Here is a 27,814-nt window from a genome sequence, read left to right as displayed (position 1 = left end):
TCAACTCCTAGAAGGCTCTTTCTCTCCCCTCTGAGAGCTTAGAAATGCACCCTAGTCTAAGAACGTGGGAAGCCCCAAGGACTCACCTGTATGGCCTCAGCCTTGGCCTCGTCCTTCTCCTGCATGGCCTGCACCGATGGAAGGGAGAACACACTCTTCACACACGTGTCCACCAGCTCTGACCGTTCTTGCCATCCCAGGATGGGCTGGGTGTGACTTGCAGACAGAGAAAGACGGGCCAGCGGTGAGGGAGGGGGGGCAGGGAGGGGCTCTATGGCCCCGGAGGAGGGAAGTGGGTGTGGAGCACAGGGCCTGGGGAAAGGAAAAGGCACAGGAGAGGGTGGGGTACAGAGGCCAGGCCCCAGGAGAGGCAGGTGGAGCCCAGGGAAGGGGGCAAGGGGCAGGGGGTTGGGGAGGGGCTGTGGACACCTCAGCTGAGTCAGGGTCTCCATGGCCTGCCAGCGGACGGTGCTGGAGAGGGAATCCAGTGGCTCTTCCTGGATCTGCCTCTGGATGGGGGGACCACAGGGGGCCGATGAGGGGGGTGAGGCCATGCAAACCCCCAGGATGGGGGCCACTGTTCAGCATAGGGCACAAGCTGTGAAAGCCCCCAGCCTGGACAGAACCGTGCAGGGCCTCTGTGGGGAGAGTCAACTATGCTCAACTCCCATCCTGAGCCCAGTTCAAGGCCACCACAAACAATCCGCACCCCTACCGGCTGCACCCTATACACAAGGCCCAGCAAGAACTGCTTTGGCAGCCTCGTGGTAAGGAGGCACACTTAAGCCAGAGACTGGCCTGAAGCAGAAAACACCATGAATGGCTCCTGAAGGGGGTCCACTTGAATTCCTTTAAAAACATCCAAGGAGCAGCTGGCTGGCTCAGTCAGTTAAGTGTCTGACTGGCTCAGGTCATGATCTCAGGGTCCTGGGATCGAGCCCCACATGGGGCTCCATGCTCAGTAGGGAGTCTGCTTGTCTCTCTCCCTCTCCCTTCCCCCAGCTTGTGCACTAGCTGGTTTTTTTCTCTCTCTCTCTTTCTCTCTCTCTTTCCCTCAAATAGATAAATAAAATCTTTAAAAAATAAAATAAAAATGACCTAATTACTTCTCACTTTTGATCTAGCCTCTACATACAATAGGTGCTCAATTAATGTCAATGAAATGAAGTTATCCAAGGCAAGGCTTTTATCTTTAAGGGACCCAAAGCTAAATATAATTTTGAGGATTTCAGTGGCCCAAACCATTTCAGTGGATGACTGAGAAGTGAATGTATTTTGCAAAACAATGAGGGAAACTCTTGAATGTTTCCCACCATGAGGAATTTCTGGGAAAAGAATGTATTAAATAATAATGACTGCTCCCAGGGGCCTAGGGCCCTACAGCAGTCTAACCACTGGGTGGTGTCCTCCCAACAAGCCAGCTGGTGCACAAGGCATTACCTCAGGTGCTGATGAGATGACAAGAGCCAGGCTCAGAGAAGGAAAGTAGCTTGCTGAGCTCCCTCAGGGAGGTGGAGGGCAGTCAGAGGTGGGCTGAGCCTCAAATCCAAGCATCCTGCCTTCTCCTCAGTCCTCCCACCTCAAGCCTTGTCTCACCAGTGTGTGGACTGGGACTCCCACCTCCACCCACCCAACGCCACAGACCCGTGCGGGGTTCCCACACCATCATCTTTTTCATCATGGTCTTCTTCTCTCCTTCTCCTTCTAGCACATCCTGGCACTTCTGGAGGGTGATGACATTCTCCACCTTGGAGACAGCAGGGTGAGAACCACACTGACTGCCACCCTCAGGGGCTGCCCGCACACCCCCACCAGCTACCGTGCACCTGTCCCCGGCTGCCAACCCCCGGAACTGGTTCCAGAGTAATGCGAACCCACGGGGGCCCTTGGGGTGGGGTGCAGATTTGGGAAGGCTGTGGATAATCCCCGAAGGGCAGCATTTGGGGGAGGACTAGATTTCAGGCTCTGCAAAGTACTCTAACTCTCTTGAGGGAGAAGGGGTAGGAGCTGATGGGATGGAAGAGGTGCTGATGCCTCCAGTTGGAATCACACCATTAGTAATACCTCTTAAGGGTTTCTAGTACCTACTCTCTTTTTTTAAGATTTTATTTATTGGGCAGCCCAGGTGGCTCAGCGGTTTAGCACAGCTTTCAGCCCAGGGCATGATCCTGGAGACCCGGGATCAAGTCCCACATCAGGCTCCCTGCATGGAGCCTGCTTCTCCCTCTGCCTGTGTCTCTGCCTCTCTCTTTCTGTCTCTCATGAATAAATAAATAAAATCTTTATTAAAAAAAGATTTATTTTTAATAAATTTAAATTTATTAAAAAAAGAGACAGAGAGAGAAAGAGTAGGGGGAGAGGCAAAGGGAGGAGGACAAGCAGGCTCCCCTCTGAGCAGGGGACTCGATCCCAGGACCCTGAGACCATAACCTGAGCCAAAGGCAAACGTGTAATTGGCTGCGCCACGCAGGTGCCACTCTCGTATCCACTCTTAAGGGCACATCCTAGTCAGAGCAAGGCATTCTGCCACCTGAGAGAGGAAATACCTTTACCAATGTCCAATTAATCTATGACTTCTCATTATCTCAAGGTAAAAGAAGAAAAAATGATGAAATAGATGAACTAATTCCATATAGTGAAAAAACCAAAACAAGTGAACCTGACGAGCAGTGTGGTGGGTGAGACATGCCACATGTTCTTGGCCACTGCCACCAAGAAGACAGAGAGCCCTTGAACCAGGGCTCGTCTTCCCAGTTGCTTGGACCAATAGAATCCCAGGAAGTGATGACGTGCCAATTCCTGGCCTAGCCCTTAAGGCAACTGGCAGCCTTTTCCTTCTGGAACCCAGCCACCACACTACAAGGAAACCCAGCTAGACATGGAATGATGGCACCATGTGGAAGATGAGGGTCATCTTCAATGTTCCAGCCCCTGCTCCTGTCTACAGCAGGAGAGCACAAGAGCCACCTTGCTGAGCCCAGACAATTTCAGAGTTCTCATACAATCCAGTAATTCCACTTCTGGGTATTTAGCTGGAGAAAAGAAAAACACTCACTCTAAAAGATGTGTGCAGCAGTGCGTTGATTGCAGCGTTATTTACAATAGCCAAGATATGGAAGCAATCTGAGTGTCTATCAATAGATGAATGGATAAAGAAGGTATGTGAGATTTTATATATAGACACGCACAGTGGAATGTTAGCCATAAAAAAGAATGAGATCTGGCCCATTTGCACCAACATGGATACACCTAGAGGCTATAGTGCTCAGTGAAATAAGTCAGACAAAGACAAATACCGTATGATTTCACTTATATGTGAAATCTAAAAAACAAAATAAAACACAAACAGACTCATAGATATAGAAAACATTCTGGTGGTTGCCAGAGGGGAGGGGGCTGGGGAGCTGGGTGAAATAGAAGAAGGGGGTTAAAAGGTACAAACTTCCCATTATAAGATAATTAGGACACAAGGATGCAACGTACAGCATAGGTGCATAGTGACAGATGGTAGCTACATTTATCCTGATGATCACTTGGTAATAATGTACCTAAATGTTGAACTGCTACATTGTACACTTGAAACTAATATAATACCTATTCACTTATAACATGGTATAAATTAAATTAAACAAAAATTAAAATTTCAAAAATTAAACAAAAATTAAATTTTTGTTTAATTTCAGTATCATGAGAAATTGGGCCCCTTGGTCCTTATTTCCCCATCAGAGTGAGCTTTTAGACCACTAAGTTTTGGGGTGGTTTGCTATGTAACAACTGGTATCTTAAACTGCCAAAGTGATGATAGAGGGATAGCTAGTAGACTGAATGGTCATGGAAGACCTCTCAGAAGAGTCGATATTTGGCCTGAGTCTTGAATGACAAGAAAGAGGTAACCATAAAAAAAAAAAAAGAAAAAAGACTATTCTTTCTTTCTGCCCACAGGTCTTGTCCCTGTGCTATTAAAAAAAAAAAAAAAAAAAAAAAAAAAAAAAAAAAAAAAACATGTTTTTGCACTGAAAGAAAAATAAAAGAGGTAACCATGTGCAGAACTAGGGGAAGGTCCGCCTATCTCTCCAAACTAGAATGCTACTTCATTGTTGTATTTCTACTGCCTGAAATGATCCCTTGCATGTAGTAGGGACTCAACAAAATTTGTTGAATGACTGCAGTAATAAACCATATTTGTTGTAGGCACCTTGCTCAGTGCTGTGCATACGTTAACACAGACCTTATTCGAACTTTATTATGCTCATTTTGTAGCTAAGAAGAAATTTCCTGGCAGAAAAGACAAGTGCAAAGGCCCTGGGGCAGGAAGGAACATGGCACGTGTAAGAAGCAGAGAAAGGCCAGTTTGGCAAGAGCAAGGTGGACAGCCAGAGGGATGTCATGGGCTGGTATGCTCCCAAAATGCAAGACCTCTTATTAGTCCTGTCACTCTCTCCCCATGCCCCACCCTGGGACACCCCAGGGACTGGAGCAGCCTGAGAGCAGGACCTCCCTCCTGCATGGCCTGGCTTGGGTGAATCCCACCTCCAGGCTCTGTCCACCAGCCAGTCTCCCCCACAGCACATGTATTCGCACTCACGTCCACTAGCCTGTCCAGTAGGCCCCTACTGGCCCTCACCAAGTCCTACAGGTGCCAGCTTTCTCTGGTCTCCCAAGGCAACACCTGGTTTGGGACTATGTCCTGAAAAGGGCCATTTACTGCCTTTCTTCATCTTTAAGAGATCCTCTCACAATTGATTCAGTTGCTTAAAAATCTTTATCGAGCACCTATGATGTACTTCAGTCTAGATGCTGGGAACAGAGCTGTGAATAAAACAGACTAAAATCCCTGATTTAGGGGCACCTGGGAGGCTCAGTCAGTTAAGCATCTGCCTTTGGTTCAGGTCATGATCTCAGGTCAGGGTCCTGGGATCAAGCCCCGTCTGGCTCCCTGCTCAGAAGAGAGTCTGCTTCTCCCTCTCCCTCTGTCCCTCCCCCCATTGGTATGCTCTCTCTCTCCCTCTAATAAATCTTTAAAAAAAAAAAAATCCCTGGTTTATGGAGGATGCATTCCAGTGTGAGAGGCTAACAAAAAAAAAAAAAAAAAAAAAAAAAACAACAAGATGAACTAATAAAGTATAGTGTACACCAGCTGGTGATGAGTCCCAAGGAGAAGAGAAGAGCTGGGCAGAGAAACAGGGAGCAAGCAATGGGACTGGGGGGGGAGGGGGCATCCCAGGAAAGTCAGTTGGGGGTGGGGCAGGAAGCATACCAGAGCCATCTTGCTGTCTTTGTCTCTCTTCCCTGGCACCTTCACCAAACAGGAGGCCACTTCATCGAAGGCTCCTGAATGTCATAGTTTCAAGGAGGAAACAAGAAGGAAGGTAAAGATGTGGGTATAGAGCTGGTGCCTCAGTCCTGTTTCCCCTCCCCCACAGGGCCCCTCCAGTCCTTATTCCCCTAGCAGCCACACTGAGCTCTCTTCCCTGAAAGCCTTCAGTGGTGCCCTATCCACTGAGCATAAAGCCACCATTCTTGTCAGTGCCCTCAAGTCCCTACCGGATCAGTGTCCCCTGGCCCTCTCCCCAGGGCTATCTCCTGCTGCACTCCTCTCACCATGCTCTGGCCACATTGTCTGCCTTTGGGGCAGGGCAACCTGCCCCCTCATCAGGGCCTTTGCACAGGTGATCTCCTCCACCTGGGCCACTCTGCTACCACACCCCACTGCCCAGCTAGGGCTCCCCTTCTTCATATCTTCACTTGCCTGCCACTCCTCAGAAAGGCCTCCTAGATCTTCAGGGTAAAGGAGGCTTTCAATACAACCCTCTTGAGCATCATCCTACTCTCTTCTTTCAGCTGTTATCACAATGTGTAATTAAACTCTGATTTGTTGTAGTAGATACCTGTTTTGTCAGCCCTAGATTTCCTCATCGTTCTTTTAAAGAAAGAGCCCCTTCTCCCCTGTGGGCTACCCTTTCCACGTAGCTAGGTGAAGCCCATCCATCACCCCTTCTTCAGATAGGGGTGGGCCTGGAACCCAAGCATGGCCAATAAAAGCATCCCATGCCTCCAGCCCCGGTGATTGGCCCAGAGATGGGCACTTGACTGAACAGGACCAACAGAGCCCCTTATTCAAGAGCACTGAGGGGAACCCAAAAGAGAATGGGTCTCTCTCCTTCTGAAGGCCTGTGAGTGCCCGGAACTTGGTTCAGGGCCACCTCAGCCACCAGAGGCTTCTGGAGGATGGAGCAAATAGATAGAAGCAGAGACACCAATAGTAGTGAACATGGCTTGCTCCAATATCTTGTCTTCTGGGTGGGTACCATTTTCCACTAGGAGGAACAAATCTCCTTGGAGAAGTGGCTGAGTCTGGGATTTGGGCAGAAAAGTATAGAATAAGCCTGAGATATCTTGTACTGGAAAGCTAGGAAGAGAGCTCAAAGAATGATGGGGACATGTCAAAGGAACACAACAGCTTACTTGAAGTGATCCCACTGGTCAAATTGCGGATGATTTGAGTATCACAATAAATAACGGTAGCAACAGACTATAATTCATTGAATAACCTAAGAAATCATGAGTCTATACTAACATAAACAAGTACATGAATAAATTGAAAGTTTGATGAGGAATGAAATATTTACATAGTTTTGAAGTACTTCTCCACAAAACATTTATTTTTTTTTTAGGATTTTATTTCTTTATTCATGAGAGACACATGGAGAGAGGCAGAGACATAGGCAGAGGGAGAAACAGGTTCCCTGTGGGGAGCCTGACACAGGACTCAATCCCAGGACCCCAGGATCACGCCCTGAGCCAAAGGCAGCCACTCAACCACTGAGGCACCCAGGTGACCCTCCACATAACATTTATTACAAATGGCGGTGGTGCTACTAGGATCTACTGGGTTGAATCCAGGGATACATCTTACAATGCTAGCAGCTGGCTCCCCTGTCCAAACCCACATCCACACAACAAAGAGTTATCTAACACAAAATGTCAGTACTGCCAAGGTTGGGAGATCTTGCCTCAGGAGAAGAGTATTGAATGGAAAAGGTCACAAGGGAGGGTTCTCGGCTGCTGGCAAAGATCTGTGTCTTGATCTGTGTGGTAGTTACCAGCATGTGTACATATGTAAATACTAATCAAGCTGTACTTGAGATTAGTTGTACACTTTACATATTTCATTGATACGTGTTATGTATCTTGACAAAGTTTTTAAGAGGCTAATACAATTTGAAAACATGTTGTCTTTAAAAATGCAAATGGACAAGGCCCGCCTGGGTGGCTCAGTTGGTTGGCCGTTGACTCTTCAGTAGTAATCCTAGGATCCTGGGATGCCCCACCTCAGCCTCCATGCTCTAGGGCAGAGTCTGCTTGAACTGCTTCCTCTGCTCCTCCCTCAGCCTGCACCCACATGTGCATGCTCTCTCTGTCTCAAATAAGTGAATAAATAAATATCTTTAAAAATGCAAATAGACAAAATGTTCCTTTTAAAAAGTAAAGATTGGGGGCATTTGGCTAACTTGGAGGAACATGCAATTCTTGATCTCAGGATCATGAATTCAAGCCCCACATGGAGTATAGAGATTACTTAAAGAAAACGTCAAAAAATAATAATAAAAAGATTGACATTAAATAGCCAAAATAATCTTGAAAAAAAAAGTTAGTGGACTCACACTTCTGGATTTCAAAACTTACTGCAAAGCTATAATAATCAAGACAGTGTGGTTTTAGCATAAGGACAGACATATAGACCAATGGAATAAAATAGAAAGCACAGAAATAAATAAATATATGTGGTCAATTGATTTTTGATAAGGGTGCCAAGACCATTCAATGGGGAAAAAGAATGCAAAAGAATGAAGTTGGGCCCCTACCTAACACTATATATGAAAATGACTCGAAGACTAAGCTTAAAAGCTAAAACTATAAAACTCTTCAAGGAAAGTATAGGAGGAAACCTTCATGAGATTGGATATGGCAATAATTTCATGAATATGACACCAAAAGAGGGCAGCCGGGGTGGCTCAGCGGTTTAGCGCCGCCTTCAGCCCAGGGCCTGATCCTGGAGACCCCGGATCAAGTCCCACATGGAGCCTGCTTCTCCTTCTGCCTGTCTCTGCCTCTCTCTCTCTCTCTCTCTCTGTGTCTTTCATGAATAAATAAATAAAATCTTTAAAAAAAAAAAAGATCTTCTATAAAAAAAATATGACACCAAAAGAAAAAAAAAGACAATAAAAGAAAAAATAAAATCGGACTTTATCAAAATTTAAAATTTGGGGGGACCCTTGGGTGGCTCAGTGGTTGAGCATCTGCCTTTGGCTCAGGGTATGATCCCAGGGTCCCGGGATTGAGTCCCTCATCGGGCTCCCTGCATAGAGCCTGCTTCTCCCTCTGCCTAGGTCTCTGCCTCTCTCTGTGTGTCTCTCATGAATAAATAAATAAAATATTTTTTACAATTTAAAATTTTTGTGCATCAAAAACAGTATCGGAGAGCCTGAGTGGCTCAGTTAAGTGTCGGACTCTTGATTTCTGCTTGAGTCATGATTGCAGAGTCGTGGGTGGCTCAGAGCTCAGCTCTGAGTCTGCTTATCCCTCTCCCTCCTCTTCTCCCCCCTCTCATACTCATGCAAGCATGCACTTGCTCTCTCTTAAATAAATAAATCTTAAAAAAAAAAACACTATCAAGAGAACAAAAAGGCAGCTCACAGAATAGGAAAGAATATTTGCAAATCATATATCTGATAAGGAATTAGTAGCCGAATATATAAAGAACTTCTAAAACTCAACAACAAAAAACAAACCACCAAATTTGAAAATGGACAAAGGACTTGAATATACATCACATCTCTCCAAAGAAGATTGTTGTGCCCAAGATTGCGAATCCGAGAAACCACCAAGGAGCCAACACCGATGCAAGTGCGCGAGGGTTTATTAGCAAGCTCGAGCTTGGGTCCAAGTATACCCGACACAGCAGAGCAGGGACTTGGACCTCAAAGTGGATTACAGCTGGGTTTTTTATAGGCTGGTCTAGGGGATTTTCAGAAGGGGTGGAGGAATTTCTCCAAGTTCTGTTTACATTCTGATGTGGGGCTTTCAAGGGCATTGAGCTTTGTTCTCATTCTAATATGAGACTTTCTACCATGGGCGTGGGCTCTGTTGTCTTTATGATATGGGATTACCTGCCGAGAACATTGAGGACATTCTGCAGTTTTTCCCATAAAGTTCAGCTCTTATTCACAGGGGCCTAAGATGGCTGTACTTGTGCTAATGCTAAACCTTAGGTGGGATGGCCTTAATTTTTCTCGGCCTCCACAAAGATACAACAGCCAATAAGCACATGAAGGGATGTTCAATATCGGTCATCATTAGGGAAATGTAAATCAAAGCTATGAAGAGATACCACTTTATAGCCTTTAGGATATCTATTGTAAAAACATTTCAGGACACCTGGGTGGCTCAGCAGTTAAGCATCTGCCTTTGGCTCAGGGCGTGATACTGGAGTCCCGGGATCCAGTCCCATATCCGGCTCCCTGCATGGAGCCTGCTTCTCCCTCTGCCTATGTCTCTGCTTCTATCTCTGTGTCTCCTATGAATAAATAAATAAAATCTTAAAATATATGTGTATATATATTCAAAAAGAGAAAAATAACAAGTGTTGGCAAGGAGAGATTAATAGTGCAGAAATTAGAACTCTTGTATATTGGTGGTAGAAATGCAAAATAGTACAGCTGCTCTGGGAAATCGTTTAGCAGTTCCTCCAAAAGCTAAATATAGAAATACTAGATGATCCAGCAATTCCACTCCTAGGTATATATCTAAAGGAATTGAAAATAAGAATTCAAACAAGCACTTGCAATTTATAATAGCAGCATTATTCACAATAGCCAAAAAGTGGAAACAACCCAAGTGTCCATCCATGGGTAGATGGGCAAATAAAATGTGGTACACATACTGGAATTTTATTCAACCATAAAAAAAATGAAGCACTGATACATGCAACAGCAGAAATGAACATTATGGTAAACAAAATGAACCAGACACAAAAGGTCAAATACTACATAATTCCACTTCCATGCTATATCTAGAGTAGGTAAATTCAAAGAGAAAAAAAAGCAGATTAGAGTTTAGCAGAGCCTGGAGAGAGAGGGGTTAGGGGGGCTATTGCTTTATGGTATGAGCTTCTATTTGGAGTGATGAAAAAGTTTGGGAACTAAATAGTGGTGATGGTTGTACAATACTGTGAGTGTGACTATGCCATTGAATCACACACTTAAACACAGAGTTGCCATATGACCTAGCAATCCTACTCCTAGGTATGTACCAAAGAGATACGAAGACATATCCATATAAAAATTTATACGTGGATGTTCATAGTAGTATTATTCAAAATAGCCAGAAGGTAGAAACAACCCAAATATCTATCAACTGTTGAATAGATAAACAAAATGCGGAATGTTATTCAGTCATAAAAAGGAAAGAAGCCCTGATCCGCAATACAACATAAACTTTGAGAACATTATGCTAAGTAGAAGCAACCAGTCACAAAGGACCACATATAAAAAAAAAAAAAGGACCACATATTGTATGATTCCATTTATATGAAATGTCCAAAGTAGAAAAATCTATAGACACAGAAAGTAGATTAGTGATTGACTGGGGTTGGAGGTCATGGGTTGAGGATGACATCTAAGGGGTATAGGGCTTCTTTTTGGGGTGATGAAAATGTTCTAAAATAGACTGTGGTGATGGCTGCATAACACTGTGTATATTTTTAAAGCATTAAATTTTATACTTTAAGTGGATAAATTTTATGGTTCTGTAAATTTCAATACAGCTGCTTAAAGAAAAAACCAACTTTCTTAAAACTCTTCTATATCATCAGCATCACCAGCACAAAATTAGAATTGTATTAGAAGATAAGATATGCTTCATGATGGCAATAAAAACTACAAAGTACCTAGGAATTAACCTACCAAAAAAAAGCACTGGACCTTTATGGAGAATTTTTTAAATTCTAGCAAAGAATATATCCTATAAAAGGAAAACTTGAATAGATGGATAAATTAAGAATATTACAATAAAGTCTTTTTTTAAGATTGTATTTATGTATTCGAGAGAGAGAGAGAGAGGCAGAGACACAGGCAGAGGGAGAAGCAGGTTCCATGCAGGGAGCCCGACGTGGGACTCGATCCCAGGTTGACAGGATCACGCCCCGGGCCAAAGGCAGGCGCTAAACTGCTGAGCCACCCAGGAATCCCCTAATAAAGACTTTTTGAGGACTTAGACAAATATATTCTAAAATGCATATTTGGAAAAAATAAAATAAAATGCACATGGAAGGGGCTCCTGGCTGGCTCAGTGGATGGAGCATGTGACTCTTAATTTCAGGGTTGTAAGTTTGAGCTCCACGTTGGGTGTAGAGATTACTTAAAAATAAAATCTTTTGGGATCCCTGGGTGGCTCAGCGGTTTAGCGCCTGCCTTTGGCCCAGGGCGCGATCCTGGAGTCCCAGGATCCAGTCCCACGTCCCACGTCCAGCTCCTGGCATGGAGCCTGCTTCTCCCTCCTCCTGTGTCTCTGCCTCTCTCTCTCTCTCTCATAAATAAATAAATAAATAAATAAATAAATAAATAAATAAATAAATAAATAAATAATTTTAAAAATAAAATAAAATCTTTAAAAGTTTTTTTTTCTTTTTAAATAAAATGTATATGGAAGAAAGAGGGTCTACTAATACCCTTCAGGACACAGTGTGGATGCTATTGTCCTCAGAATAATTCTAAAAACCTCAAAGAGGAATACTCACCCTACCAGATACATACTGTACCTCTGAAAACACAGGTTTACAAAGCCATGGTCTATTTTTAAAAATCACAATATGGAATTGGTGTATGAACAAACAAAAATATCTGGAGATATAAATGACTGGAAAAAGATATTTATAACATCAAAAATTGATAAGGGATTAATTTACAGAACTCCCAGGTAAGTGAGGTGCAGGCTCCAGACAGGACTTCAAGGCTTCACCCAAGTGAGGATGTCAAACACTCAACAGAGGCTGGCTGAGCCTAGAACGTGCCTGCTCCACTGGTCAGATTTGAACCTGAGAAGCCAGGCCTGAAATCTAACTGGAGAGAAAGAGGCGTACATTTTGAAAGAAATGTATAGTTATGTGACTCTCATAATTTAGACATAATAAAATTGTTATGATATGGAGATGTTTCAGTTAGGGAAATTGAAGCTCAGAGAGATTAGGTAGATTGTCCCAAGTCACACAGCAAGCAGAGGCTGAGCACTAGATCGCTTGTGTATACTAATATTTTGCATCCTGTCCATTGTATGCTGTTCCTTCCTCTCCCCTCTTCCTTTCTCTAGCCTCCCTGTCCTACGAGTCTGAATACAAAACTCTTCCAGGGTAGCGCCCTCTCTGGGGTTGTCACTCTTGCTGTACTCACCCTCTGGGATGCTTTGGAAGGCTGTGGTGTCCTTGTCTGTGGTGTTACAGGTGGGGAACCCCAGCGGGAACTGGCCCGTCTCAGGGCTGACCATCTCGCCCCAACTCTCCAGATTCCCATCCAAGGGTATGGCATGGATGCTGTTGTCCTCAGAATAATCCTGCTGGCTGCTCAGTGTCAGGGTGGAGGTGTCACTGAAGATAAGGCTGGAGCCAAGACTGAGAGTCTCATTGGAGGCCAAGATCAGGGTCATGCATGAGGGTGGAGAAAGGGTGGAATTGGGTCTATGGGTACTAGAGTGCAGGCTGATACTGTCACTGGAGCCAGGAATTAGGGTCAAGCATGAGGCCTGAGTGATGGTCATGTTCAAGTCAGACCTGGGATTACCATTGGAAGCCACATTGATGGTTCCCTTGGAACTCGTGTTCCAGGCTGCACCAAAGGCTCCTTTTGAGACAGACCTGGAGATCTTATGTGAAACCACAGTGATGGTCTCATTGGTATCTGGGATCAGAGTCCCAACAGAACCTGAAGCTGCATGTAGGTCCAGCTTGGAGGTGTTTCTTGAGCCCACACCAAGTATCTGGCTGGAATCCCGGTCCAGAGAAGAATTTGAGGCTGGAATAAGGAGTACTTTCGAGCCTGGCCTGGAGACGCACTGGCCCACAACCAGGGCTTCTCTTGAATAGGGCCTTATAAATGGATTTGCCTCAGACCTGGAAGGGTTGGAGTTACTCTGACCCAAATCAGCAATCTTGCCTGAGAGTGAGTTGAAAGCCTCCTCAGCATCAGGCCCAGAATGACTCCCTGAACCCAGACCCTGGGCCTCAGTAGAGCTGGGGCTCAGAACAAAGTTTGAGGCTGGACCTAGGGCCCTCTGCAAGTTAGGCTTCAAGATGTGATTTGAACTCAGGCTCAAGGCTTCACCGGAGTGGGGAGTGTTGATCTGGAGGGAGGCAGGGCCCACAGTCTGGCCGTCATCAGGGCTGGGGGTGTTACCAGATGCCAGGCCAGGGGCCTCCTCTGAGACAGGACTCAGAGTTGGATTAAGGTCTGGAACAAGAACTGAGCCAGGATTCAGGGCTGGGTTTATAAGGGGAACAAGGTTCATGTCCAGGTGGGGCCCAGAGATGGTGCTGGAGCCGAAATCTGGGGCCTCGGTGAAGCTGAGACCAGGTGTCGTCTTTGAGCTTTCACAGAGGACCAGACTAGCCTCTGGGCTCAGGGCCATGCCTGGCCTGGCAGTCTCTCAGTGCCACGGCTCCCTTCTCTCCAATAGCCAACTGTTGAGCTCCCCACAAGGCTCCTGAGAGGGAAAAAGGCAAACTCAGTCATGCTTCACCTTTTAAGTCATGTTTAAAACTTTTCCATGGCTCCCCACTATCCCCGGGATGAAAGCCCTTGCATGACTTCCAGGTCTTTTGTGACTGCGCCCAGCTCACCTGTCCAGCCCCATCTATACAGCTGTTCCCCTCGAGCTCTCAGGCCAGCCATATCCCCTGGGTTTCTCTGACCACACCATGCTTCCTCTCAACTCTTCAACAATGCGATTCCCTTGGCTTGGAACCTCCTCCCACTGTCCTTTGCCAAGCCCACTCCTCCCAGCAAAATATTCATCCTACTTTACTCCAGTGACCCATTTAGTGGCCTAGCCGCTGGAAGAGGTGGCAAGAACTATGCGTATCTTAGTCCCTGGGACATCCCCAACCTCCAGCACCCAGTGGGAAGCCTGTAAATACTAGACAAAGGTAGAAAAGGGGAAGGAGGACACTCCTTAGGGGTTGCCCTACTTCCAGTCTAAATTTCTAGAACTACCCACTGCCCTGGACAATTTGCCTCTTCTGGATGAGGCAGGCTACATAGAGGAGACCCTGGAGCAGTACTCAAAACCAGAGCCTGTCTCACCACAGCAATCTGACTGCTGAGTGAGCCCCCCAGCTGCCCCCTCCCCCCCACAACCCTACCCATCTTTCACACTTGGGCTCCTCTCCCTGTGGGAATCACTGGGACAGCTTACCTGCATTCATGGTGTTCTTAAGCAGGAGTGGGCCTCTGGAGGAGACACAGAAGACCAAGTCAGGTAACATGTGTTTTTTTAATGCTTCCTGAGCAAAGTCCATAGGCCAGACATGCACATCTGCTAACCATATTGCCTGACACACACACACACACACACACACAGTCCTGAAGTTAGATATTATTGTTGCATTATATACTTAAGGAATTGAAGGTCAAAGAAAGGAATGTCATCCACCCTACTGGCCCTCAGGGAAGCCAAGACCATCTCTTTATGCTACTCATCCACCTGAACTCCTCCTCCAAGGCTTTCCACTGTCTTCAGGACAGTATCCCCAATCCTTAGCAGGACCTAAGAGGACCTTCTGTGTCTGGCCTTAACACTCCTCTCACCTGTCTAGCCTGTCCAAACTCCCTTCCCCACTCCATGCCACCACCCCTCAACTCTTTAGTGTTTCTCCAAAGAACCAGGCTCTGGGTTAGGTCTGGGCCTTCCAGAAGTTGGGCATACCCTTCTCCAGACTCCTTCCCTGCTAGTTATTTCTTCTTCACTCATTTATTTCATTGCATCACTTATTTATTATTCATTAATACACTAACTCATTCACTAAATCATTTACCCATTCCACAAACTTTGCTGTACATCTTTATAGCTCAGCTTTGGAAAGACCATAGATTTGGAGTCATATGGCTCTGGATTCCATCCCAGTTCAACTTCTTACTAGTCTGAGTGAGCTTGGGGGAGACCTTTTCCCCTCTGGCCCTCCTCTGGCTCATCTCTAACATGGGAAGCATAAAACCTGCCACCCACAGGGATCCCTGAGTGGCGCAGCGGTTTGGCACCTGCCTTTGGCCCAGGGCGCGATCCTGGAGACCCGGGATCGAATCCCACATCGGGCTCCCGGTGCATGGAGCCTGCTTCTCCCTCTGCCTATGTCTCTGCCTCTCTCTCTCTCTCTCTCTCTCTCTCTCTCTCTCTCTCTGTGACTATCATAAATAAATAAATAAATAAATAAATAAATAAATAAATAAATAAATAAAACCTGCCACCCACAGTGGTTGTGGCTTCAGTGCTTAGCACTAAAAATATGGCCTACTCAAGGCCCTCTCTAAATGATAGCCACTCTTCTGTTACTCCTTGCCAGGCGCTGCAGGCAGAAAGGAATAAGGTGCTCAGAGCCCAGTGGGAACTGCCCTCATTCCAAGCAAACAGATCATGTACAGCTTTGCATCCTGCCTCAGAAGCAGGGAATGTCCACTTACCATCAGCACCAGAGGTGACTTGACCTGGAAGCTAGTGAAATTTAAAACTCTGGGACTCCTTGCCTACACAATCCCTTTCCAAGGATACCATAATTTTGTATTCATAATTCTGTCTTCTTTTATTTAAAGAAGAGCCTAAAAAAGTCTTCAGACTCCAAAAAACCCCTAGATCTTTCCTTCATGACCCTCCCACTTGTGTGCATGCTTGTGTGTGTGTGTGTGTGTGTGTGTGTGCATGCAGGCATATACACACGCCCCATAGTTATCAAAGAGAGGCATTTTCAACCTGGAAAAATATGCCTTGGATGCAGCCTCTGAGGCTTCATGTAGGATTTTGGAAGGTCCACGTGGTTTGGGCTGTGGAAGAGAACAATCTCTACCCCTCTGACATAGCAGATACACAATATCAGGTCACTGGGCAGAAAGCTACAGGTCTCAACCCTGGCTGACCCTCCCTCTTCCCTGAGAAAAAACAGATTTCTCCCAATTTTCTCCTGTTCCCTCATGTCTTCTTTCATCCTGCAACAGACAAGCAAGGCTTCCGAGCTGCCTGCCAGTGACTAGGACAGCCCATATCTTATCCTCCATCAAAGGGACATTCTGCATTGGGAAGAGTGGTGGTTGTCGGAGGGCTTGGATGGGACACAGGGGAGCCAACAGGGCTCATTACTGACTCAATAGTTACCAGCTACCTATTGGCCTTTGCTTCCCAGGCCCTGGAGTCCCAAGTAGGGAGGGCGGAGGACAGCCATAAAACAGCAAGTTAATCCTAAGACTGAGAGAACCGCTGACTGACTTCCATCCCCTCTCCTCAGTGAGCCCTTCCAGGCCTTGAGCAGGGGTTGTGGGAGCTCTTGGGAGGTGTAATTATCAGTGGATCTTCCAGTTCCTCGTTGACAACACATTTATTGGCCCAGAATATGTTAAGTACTTGTAAGCATGTGATCACACTACCCTGACAAACACACATCCGACATTGGAACACTTTATACCTAGAGAATCCAAAACAGAACTTGCTATCTTTCCCCTAAGTCAGACCTTCCTATTCTCTTCCATTTCTACTTACTGGCACTACTATGTAAGCTAGATGATATCATCCTTTACTCTCTTTCTCACTTGCTCCATCCAATTTGGGCTGAGTTTTGCCACCGATGCCTCCAGAAAAGCTCCCAAATATCTCCCCATATCTCCATCATCACTGCCAGACCCTAGCGCAGATCTCATTGCCTAAGACACCTGTGTTTAGGGACTGCTCCCAACAAACCATTTTCCAAATTGAGCTGCAAATATCTTCCTTTAAAATTGCATTCAACAGTGTGGCACTGACATAAGGATAGACATACAGGCAAATAGAATAGAACTGGGAGTCCAGAAATAAACCTATGTGTACCCATGGTCAATTAATTTCTTACCAGGATGCCAATTCCATTCAATGGAGGTAGAATAGTCTCTTCAACAAATTGTTTCAACATGCAAAAAAAATGACATTGGATCCCTACCTCACACTATATACAAAAATTAACTCAAAAAAGATTGAAGACCTAAACCTAAAAGCCGAAATTATAAAATTCTTACACAAAAACATAGGGGTGAATCTTCACAACCTTAGATTTGACCACAGTTTCTAAGATATGGCATCAAAAGCACAAGCTTCAAAAAGAAAAAATAAGTTAGGCATCATCAAAATTTAAAACTTGTGCACCAAAAGACACTGTCAAGAGGTGAAAAGAGGGATGCCTGGGTGGCTCAGTGGTTGAGCATCTGCCTTCAGCTCAGGGCGTGATCCTGGAGTCCCAGGATCAAGTCCCACATTGGGCTCCTGGCATGGAGCTTGCTTCTCCCTCTGCCTGTGTCTCTGCCTCTCTCTCTCTCTCTCTCTCTCTGTGTGTGTGTGTGTCTAATGAATAAATAAATAAAATCTCAAAAAAAAAAAGAGGTGAAAAGACAGCCTACAGAATGGGAGAAAATATTCGTAAGTCATATATCTGATAAGTCCCATATCCAGAACATATAAAGAACTTTTGGGGACACCTGGGTGGTTCAGTGGTTGAGCATCTGCCTTTGGCTCAGGTGGTGATCCCAGAGTCAAGGGATCGAGTCCCGCACTAGGCTCCTCAAGGGGAGCCTGCTTCTCCCTCTGCCTATGTCTCTGCCTCTCTCTCTGTGTGTCTCTCATGAATAAATAAATAAAATCTTTAAAAAAAAGTAGAAAGGAAAGAAAAAGAAAGAAAGAAAGAGGAAGGAAGAAAGAAAGAATTGACAGGGAGATCTTTTTTTAAAAGATTTTATTTTAAAGATTTTATTTATTTTATTATATATATATATATATATTTTTTTTTAAGTAAGCTCCATGCCCAGTGTGGAGCCCATTGTCAAGTTTGAACCCACAACCTGAGATCAAGATCTAAACAGAGATTAACAGTTGGTTGCTAACTGAGCCACCCAGATGCCCTTAAAAATCTCTCAAAACTCTACAACAAAAAGGGAAGAAATCAAATTTTAAAATGGGCAAACAAGACTTTAATACGATATTTTTCCAAAGAAGATATACAAAAATTTAACAAGCACACAAAAATATGCTCAACATCATTAACCCTTAGGAAGATACAAATCAAATCCACAATGAGACATTATTTTATACTCATTATTATTTTTTAAATGGAAAATAACAAGGAGCACCTGCTGGCTCAGTCGGCAGAGCATGTGACTCTTGATCTCAGGGTCATGAGTTTGAGGCCCACATTGGGCATAGAGATCACTTTTAAAACAAAAAGTTGAAAAATTTTTCAAAAAAAGAAAAGAACAAGTGTTGGCAAAGAAGGATATAGAAAATTGACACCCTCAAACAGTGTTAATAAGGATATAAAATGGTGTAGTGTCTGTAAAAACAACGTGGTAGTATAAGAAGTCAAACAGAATCACCAAATGATCCAGCAATTCCACTCCTAGCTACATACTCAAAAGAGTTGAAAATGGATGTTCCAATAAAAACTTGTAAAAAAAAAAAAAAGGTTTACAGTAGCACATTCACAAAAGTCAAAGGTGAAAACAACTTAAATGTTCGTGAACTGGTGGATGGATATCCATGAAATGAAATGTTATTCAGCCACAAAAAAAGAATCACTGGCTGATATTTGTTAAGGACAAACTGAAAATATCATGCAAAGTGAAAGAAGTCAGACAAAAAGGCCACATATTGGATGATTCCATTTCTATGAAATATCTAAAATAATCAAATCTCAAGAGACTCAAAGCAAATTAAGGCAGATAGAAAGAGGTTGCCAGGGACCGGGGAAAGAAGAGAATGGGAAGTGACTGCTTGCTGCGTACAGGCTTACTTATGGGAGTGACAAAAATGGGAACAAGATAATGACTGTGATTATGCAACACTGTGAACGTACTATTTGCCACTAACAGTGAGTTTTATGCTATGATTATTGTGCCACAATTTTTTAATGCATGTACCAGGCAAGAGGGTGTAGACTCACTTTTCCCTGATCTTTCCTTCCAGGGACAACTAAATATCCTGGAAATGATTCAACTGACAGCCATAAAAGGACTCTGAAAGCTAGGAAGAAGGCAGTGGATTAGCTAGGAACCTCAGGACTTGAGGGATGACACTGGGTGCGTTCCCCAGCGTTTTCTTTTTATCTTCCATATATCCCAGACTGGGCACCAGATAGGCCTGCCACACATCTGCCAAGAGCATGTGTGTAAATACACACATACAAAGGGAAAAAAGCTTGCTCCCTCTGACTAAAGGACCAGAAAAAGAGAAGCCCAATGAGGTGGACCCCCAATGGGGAGCTCTAATCCTCTTTCCATATCAGAGGGACCAGCAGGCCAATCCACCGGCAGGCGCAGTGCCAGCAGAGCCCTGCATCTCTGAGCTCTCCATCCAGTGGCAGAGAATTTACCAGGTCCCACAGCTCCTGGCCTCTCAGTGACAACAGGTGGCCAGGGGAAGCACTGTCTTGCCCTTGCAGGCAGTACCACCAAGAATGAACAAAAGCTCCAGCAGTGCCAGAAGAGCCAAGCCATCCCAAGGCTCTGACTCCTAAGGCTCCACTATCATTGGAACTACAGTCCATAAAATAGTCCAGAACCTACACTCTACATCTTGACAGGCTGATTGCCAGCTAAAATAGATTTAAGTAGGATCAAAAGTCTCTTAACGTAATGTCCAAGATGTCAAGGATATATTAAAAAATTATCCATTATACCAAAAGCTAGGAAAATCTCATTTGGGAAAAGATAACTAATGCCAATACTGAGTGAATCAGAAATCAGAGTTTGCAATAACGATTTTAAAACAGTCGTTGTAAAAATGCTTCAACAGGCAATTACTGACCTTCCTGAAACAAATGAAAAACTAGAAAATCTCAGCAAAGGAATAGAAGTTATAAAAAATTTAATTATTGAAATCAAAATAGAAATTATTTAAAGACACAACTGAAAAAAATTTTAAGTTGCTAGACCAGCCCAATAATAGAGTGGAGGTGACAGAGAACAGAATCAGTCAGCTAGGGACGCCTGGGTGGCTCAGCAGTTGAGCGCCTGCCTTCTGCCCAGGACATGATCTTGAAATTCCGAGATCGAGTCCCACATCGGGCTTCCTGAATGGAGCCTGCTTCTCTCTCTGCCTATGTCTCTGCCTCCCTCTCTCTCTCTGTCTCTGTCTCTCATGAATAAATAAATAAAATCTTAAAAAAAATCAGTGAGCTAAGGACAGATCAATAAAATTTACTTAATTTGAACAGAGAGAATGGACTAAAAAAAAGTGAACAGAGCCTCAGGGGCTGTGGTACAAAACAAAATATCTAACACCCTTAGAGTTCCAGAGGAAGAGAGAGTACTGAAAACATTCAAAGAAGTAATAGCTGGAAACGTCCCAAATTTAGTGAAAGACATAAACATAAAGATGTCAACTGTGTCTACATCTGGCAACACTATGCCTAAAGAATGAAGGGGAAATAAAGATATTCTCAGACAAAGAAAAAATGCATACCGATCCAACTATTCCATTCCCCTGTAGCACCCCTCTGTGACTCCTCATGGGTTTTCAAATGATGGGGTGTAGCTAAAGTTTTTTTTTCTTATTTTTTTTATAAGACAGATTTCTGGGCTTCCACTGTGCACCTCTGAGGGGACTGAGAAATTAGATATTTATCAAGTTCTCCCCCTTTCACTCCACCCCAAAGTAATTATCACATAACTGGTGGGTAGGCCACTGGTCTACAGGCATCCTGGTCTACAGCAGGGTGGCTGTGTTTCTTTACTAAGAGCCTCAGGCCACAGCGGGCCTCGATCTCTCTAGCACCAACCATTCCCTTCCCCACCCCCATACTTGAACCACTCTCAACTTCTCAGATGTGTTGGCCTCCTTTTTGACTTGGGGCCTTTGTAAATATTCCTTCCTCTTCCTGTAAACTTCTCCATTTAAATCTCCATCACTTTCCCTAGCTATCATGTAACATTTTAGATGCCAGTTCAGGTGTCCCTTCCTCCAGGAAGTCTTCCTGGGACCCTCAAATGTGGGTGGAAGTGCTCTCTGCACATGATAACTCTGTCCTAGAGGTTCACTCTGTTCATTTGTATGTCTTCTCTCTAAGAAATGGGCTTAGTCAGTCTCTGCCTATCTTGTTACCCCTGTTTTCCTAGCACATGACACTGGGCTTAGCACACAGGGGAGGTTCAGAAACATTCATGGAGTGGGGGATGGATGGATCGATGACAACTCTTCAAGATAGGTATCATTATCCTCACTTTCTGGCATGTTAATTCAGACTATTTGGGAATCCAAAATAATGTTTGTAAAGCCCCAGGAAATGGTAGTCAGAATCCATACCAGATCCTCTCAATTTTGCTTTTCCTGCAATTTCTGATATTTCTGAGCCACGAATCACTCAATGAAGCCATATTTTCCTGTTTCTCATTCCCTAATCCCATTTCCACTTAGGCCCCTACCCTAGGAGTTGGTAAAGTCCAACGAAAACAACCCAATTGTCCTGATGCCCAGTTATAATGCACAAATCCAGGGCTTTGTGGGCAGCTAGACCCGAATTTGGAACCACTTGGTCTCTCAACAGTGGTGTGAACATGGGCAGTAACCTCGCCATGCTGAGCATCAGTCTTCATACTCAATCCATAAGATTAGTGTAGGAGAAAAAATGGATAATGCACATAGGATCTAACACCTGAGCCCCAGTAGTCCCCCAGTAAATGCTCATCCTCATCACCCCTTTCTCCCCCTGGGTGAGGGTAGGGTAGGGGGACTTGAAATAAAGACCCAGCCTGGCTTCCAGTTTCTCTGCCTTCTTCCATCCCATGCCCACCAGTCTATGGCATTCTCTCCTGGGTCTTCTTACCTCCCCCAGCTCCCACCCACGGTGTTCTCAGAACAAGCCTAAACTCTTTCTCCATGAGCCAAGTTCAATGTGTTACCTCTACCTGGGACATCCACATGGTAACAGAAAATTCAGCTTTAAGCCAAAAGTATGAAGTCCTAACCGTGGAATTACAGCCAGAGGGGGGAAGACTTCTCCCCAGTGGGGGCTGGAGTCAAGGTGGTAACTGCCTTGTAGAGGCTGGGGAGGCTGCCCCCACCCCTGGGACTTTCCCAGAGCCACCCCTCAGCTTACCTAGTCTCCCCCCAGCCCAGGCTGGTGTTGCAGTCTTTGTGAGGTCACCGTGACTTAGGAGTCCCTGGCCAATGAGGCCCCACCTCTTGCCGACAGGGTAGCTAGAGGCAGGGAGGTAATCCTTTCAAAGAAGGACCCTCCACCACAGCCGAGAAATGACCTTACTCAGTTGAAGTCCAAGTTCCTTGCCCAGCTGTCAAGCCTCCCCATCAAAGCCCCTCACCGTACAACCTAAGTTCTTGTTTATCTCGGGGTAACAGCCTGGTTCTGAAGAAAGTTACAGGCAGGGGGTGCAGCAGACAGAGCGAGCCCTGCGGGGCGCGGGCTGTGTATGGAAGGCCTTGGCAGCAGGCAGCCCGTATGGAGGAAAATGAGAGCCACGGAGGGAAGAGCCTGGCCCAAGGTCATGGGTGTCCCTTATCTTTTCCCTGCTCCACCCTCTGCCTCCTCACCCGGGGCGCAGATAAAGTACAGAGCAGGGCAGGAATGAGGAGGGCCCGGCCGCCCGCCGGGAATCCAGACCCTGAAACCTAGATTCCCAGATAAGGAATTGAAGACTCTACTATCTCACTCAGAAAACACTTGTAACAAGTGAGAAGTAAACCGATTAAGATTACCAGTGACTCCACCGAAAAACCCGCTGGGCATGGTTTACAGGGCTGTAGCGAACCTCTCCACTAAGCTGTGTTCTGGGTTACCCCGCTCAGTAAATCCCACCCGGATGGGCAGCCTGGGTGGCTCAGTGGTTTAGCGCCGCCTTCAGCCCCGGGCCTGATCCTGGAGACCCGGGATCGAGTCCCACATTGGGCTCCCTGCATGGAGCCTGCTTCTCCCTCTGCCTGTGTCTTTGCCTCTCTCTTTCCCTGTGTCTCTCATGAATAAATAAATAAAATATTTTTTAAAAAAATTAAAAAAAAATAAATCCCACTTGGAAATCTGCCTCAGCCCCCAAGGTCCCCACCCCAGGCGCCTCCGGGCGCTCAACAGTGAAATCTCTCCTGTCCAGTCCACCTCAGTCCCCCTTCTCTGCCCCCACCCCTCTGCCTCCGACTCTGCCAGCTCCAGGCTCTGTACCGCACCCCCACCCATCCCCACCCTCACCTGGGGCAGGGGGAGCAGGCCATCTAGAGCTCCCTCCCACTTGCCTCTTCCACCAACCAACCAACATGGCCAAGTTTTCTTTCTCAACAAAATCCTCCTTGGGCAGGAGCTCCTGTCTTGTCCCAGTAGCCCCTCACTCGCTCTCCAGCTGCCGTGACAAGCCTCTCCCAAGAACCCACTCTTGAGTTAGGGACACATGGGGCTAGGCAGGGCTAGGTAGGGGGCCGTGGAAGCAGGCCCACAAAACTCCCAAAGGTGCCGAGGGTAAAGAAACCAGAGATATGGGAACAAACCAGACCACCCTGCCCCAGGTGTGGGCGGGAAGCGGGTCTTTTTTAACAACAGTCACCTGTAACCAACAAAGCATAACTAGTCCTTATTCAATGGTGGTATCAATAGATAGGGTTAAAAGGGTTTGGGTTCCCTGGTTGGCTTTTTTTTTTTTTTTTTTTAATATTTTTTATTTATTTATTTTTATTTACTTATGACAATCACACAGATAGAGAGAGAGAGAGGCAGAGACACAGGCAGAGGGAGAAGCAGGCTCCATGCACCGGGAGCCTGACGTGGGATTCGATCCCGGGTCTCCAGGATCGCGCCCTGGGCCAAAGGCAGGCGCCAAACCGCTGCGCCACCCAGGGATCCCGCCCTGGTTGGCTTTTAATAACAGACCGACCCTACAAGCCCCGGAGGGCAACCCTGTCGGGACCCCTCTCACTTCTGAGAACTTTCTCTGTATCTTTGCTTAATAAACTTCTATGGCTTCACTCATGCTCCTGCGTCCTCGGAGACTGCTTCTTCGACTCCGTGAGACAAGACCCAAGCTCTCCCGCATCACCCTGACGCCCCAAGCCTCATGCCCCCAATTAACCAAACGTCCTTCCAATGTTGTCCCCAAATCTGACCCATCCCTCCAACCCCACACCCTCCACTCTGGCTGGGGTCCTTATCACCAGGAGCCCAGAGGGAGCCCAGATTTGGGCCAATCTTTGAAATACTGGCCTGCAGGGAAGCTCCCCCTCCTGCGCTAGCCACCACTGTTGGCTGCAAGGGACCCCCCCCCCGACCTCATTCCCACGCCTTCAGCGTCTCCCTCTGCCCACAGGTCACGTCCAGGCCGTCTGGCGCCGAGGCCCCTCCACAGCCTGCTCCTGCCTCTGCCTGTTTCTGCTGCCTTTTGATTTTGTTCATTCCTACTGGAACCCCATACGCACATGGGCAACCGCACGGATCTGCCAATTCTGATGAATTTTCTTCAAGTGAGTGCAGCATGCAGCCAGTGCCCAGACCTAGAAATAGACATTGCCAGGACCCCAGAGACCTTTCAGTCACCATCCCCCATCAAGGACAACCACTAACCCCACTTCTAGCACCATCGTTTAGATTCGCCTGTTACTTGACTTCGTTAAGTGGAATTTTACAGCACACACTCTTGTTTCTAGCTTTCTTGGTTGAGTACGGTTTGTGAGACGTCACAGATTTTTGCATGTGGTAGCTTCTCCTTCCAAATACTGGCTCCTTTCTGGTCTTTTCCTGCTTTTTATCTCTTTCCAGAATGTTCAGGTAGTTGTTTTTGGTTTTTCTTTTTAAGTTTTTTTCTATTTTTTTTTTAATTAAGTAAGCTGTATGCCCAACGTGGAATTTGAACTCACAACTCTGAAATCAAGAGTCTCATGCTCCACTGAGTGAGCCAGCCAGGTTCCCCCAGGAAATTGATTTTTTTTTAATTTTTTTTATTTTTTTTATTTTTATTTTTTTTTGGTCCAGAGAAGGATTCCTGGGAGGCCCAGGGGTTGACAGGCTGCCTTTAGCTCAGGACGTGATCCTGGAGTCCTGGGTTCGAGTACCACACTGGGCTTCCTGCGTGGAGCCTGCTTCCCCCTCTGCCTGTGTCTCTCTCTCTCTCTCTCTCTCTCTCTCCCTCTCTCTCTCTCTCTCTTTCTCTGTGTGTGTCTCTCATGAATAAATAAATTCATAAATAAATAAATTTTTATTTTTTAAAAATCAAAATATATATACTTTGTCCAGAGTTTGTAGCTGTTACCTCTAGGAGGATTGATCTGAAGGAGCTACATTGCCATTACTAGAACTGGAATCTCTCCTTTTAAATTTTTTTCTTATTTTTCTTTTTTTCTTACTTGCTTTAGGATTTCTGAATTGCTTGCCTTCTCTTACTCTGCTGTTCTCTTCTACTTGCATGGAAGTTACATAGTCCATGTTTTAAGGTTTTTAGGGTTACACTGGCCATTTTTTTTAAAGATTTTATTTATTTATTCACGATAGACATAGAGAGAGAGAGGAGAGATACAGGCAGAGGGAGAAGCAGGCTCCATGCCAGGAGCCTGACGTGGGACTCGATCCCGGGACTCCAGGATCGCGCCCTGGGCCAAAGGCAAGCACCAAACCGCTGAGCCACCCAGGGATCCCCTGGCCATTTGAACATGCATATGTACTGGCAAAGTCTAAAATTAAGTAATAGTGTTATCTGCCTTTGGAAAACCAACAAATGAAAACCGAAAGGACCTTATAAGAGTTTCAGTTCAGCCACCTGCCAACTTCTACACTATAGTTATTCTTTATTTTAGCTTGTTTTTGTTTTCTACACCCTACCAATTAGACATTATTGTTTTATGTGATCCATGTTTGTTTAGGTTTGACCAATATCTTGGATGACCATTTTTGAAGTTGAATCTCAGACCCATTATCTGGGATCAATTTCCTTCTGCTTGAAGAATAGTCTTTCTCCGGGAGTCTGAGTGGCTCAGTTACTTAAGTGTCTGATTAGCCTTTATCTTTTCCTTAGTATGAGTTTGTCAGTGATGAGCTCTTCTAGTTTTTGCTTGGGGAAAAAAAAAAACACTTCATTTTATCCTCTCTTGAAACTCTTTTTGCCGGATGTAGAATTCTAGGGTATCTGTTATTTTATTTGAGCACAGCAATGGTAATATTAATATTTCACTGCTTCCTGGCTCCCATCGATGCTTTGGGAAGTCAGTTTGCCAGCTTTTTGGGGCTGATCAACCTATTATTTCTGGCAGCTTCTGAGATCTTTGACCTTGATGTTCTGCAATTTTTCTATGACATATGTAGTTATGGGTTGCTTTTTATTTTATTTTTTCCAAGTTGAGATTCATTGTGATTCCTAAATCTGGAGGTTGTTGGTCAATCACTTAGAAGTGTTTCCACAAATAGAAGAAAATAACTGCCTTTCTCTCATTCTTTCTCAGTTCTTCTACAAGTCTGATTACACGTATGCTTGCCCTTCTCTCTGTCTTAACGTTTCAAACTTCCCCATCTCTGATTTTTGGATAGATCTTGTCTCATTCTCAAATCAGCTGTGTCTAAACTATGTTAAGTCTTCCCATTAAATTTTTTATTTTAATTGTATTCTTCGTTTCTGGAAGTTCTGTTTTGCTCCCTCTCAAATCTACTTGGTCACTCTGTATAGTCTACTGTTGTTTGTTTATATTTTCAAGCTAGCTTTTATTTCTTTAAACATACCATTTTATTCTCTGTGTGGTGGTTTTGACTTCTAAAGACTTCATTGGTCTGATTCTGCTATTTGCCTTTCTGTCAGTTTTCACTCATGGGACCTTGTTTTCTTTTTTTTTTTTAATTTTTTTTTTAATTTATGATAGTCACAGAGAGAGAGAGAGGGGCAGAGACACAGGCAGAGGGAGAAGCAGGCTCCATGCACCGGGAGCCCGATGTGGGATTCGATCCCGGGTCTCCAGGATCGCGCCCTGGGCCAAAGGCAGGCGCCAAACCGCTGCGCCACCCAGGGATCCCGGGACCTTGTTTTCTTAAGAATTTTGGGGTTGTGGACTATGAGCTGTTCATTTTCCTTGACTCTTTGCCTGGGAATTCCTTAAGTCCTGCTTGAAGCCATGTTCCTCTTGAAAAGACTTGTTTTTGCTTCTGCTAGTCACCTTGGGTCACCTCTGACTAACTTAAACTAAATTCTACCATTTAGAAATTTTGGACCACTTAGGCAGTATGAATTTGGACCAAGGACCAGTATGAGGGATAGCCTGTGTTTAATAATTTTCAGAGGAATTTTTTAAGTAGGATCCATGCCCAACATGGGACTTGAACGCATGATCCCAAGATCAAGAGTTGCCTGCTCTACCTACTGAGCTGGCCAGGTGCCCCCACAGAAATTTTTTTTAACCCACGAGTGCCAATATCAAAACTGGCAAGTGAGTTTATTTCTCTGTAACCCTCACTAAGGGTGCAGCATTTGGATTCCATTTTCATGAAGGTGTATCCTACTAGAATCCCCACTTTGGAGGGGGCCCTGGGCTTTATGCCTTGTCACCTCAATCTGTACAGCCACCAGAATGGAGG

At 45.2% G+C, this 27,814-nt stretch overlaps 1 protein-coding gene across 1 annotated transcript in view; it reads right to left on the bottom strand.

Annotated features, from left to right (window-relative positions):
• MROH7 (maestro heat like repeat family member 7) overlaps positions 1 to 27,814 on the bottom strand; it is a 73,820-nt gene that overhangs the window by 31,966 nt on the left and 14,040 nt on the right. Inside the window, exons 2-7 of the mRNA XM_055306858.1 lie at positions 14,464 to 14,498; positions 12,447 to 13,752; positions 5,258 to 5,331; positions 1,664 to 1,747; positions 430 to 509; positions 87 to 216 (exon numbers count right to left, since the gene is read on the bottom strand). Coding sequence (XP_055162833.1) covers positions 87 to 216; positions 430 to 509; positions 1,664 to 1,747; positions 5,258 to 5,331; positions 12,447 to 13,677 — 1,599 coding nt within the window. The 5' untranslated portion in view covers positions 13,678 to 13,752; positions 14,464 to 14,498. The remainder of the gene's footprint in view (positions 1 to 86; positions 217 to 429; positions 510 to 1,663; positions 1,748 to 5,257; positions 5,332 to 12,446; positions 13,753 to 14,463; positions 14,499 to 27,814) is intronic.

The sequence above is a fragment of the Nyctereutes procyonoides genome, unplaced genomic scaffold (assembly GCF_905146905.1).
Source record: "Nyctereutes procyonoides isolate TBG_1078 unplaced genomic scaffold, NYPRO_anot_genome, whole genome shotgun sequence".
Classification (NCBI taxonomy): Eukaryota; Metazoa; Chordata; class Mammalia; order Carnivora; family Canidae; genus Nyctereutes; species Nyctereutes procyonoides.
The sequence above is the reverse complement of the archived record's forward strand: the minus strand, read 5'-3'. Positions and strand labels throughout refer to the sequence as shown.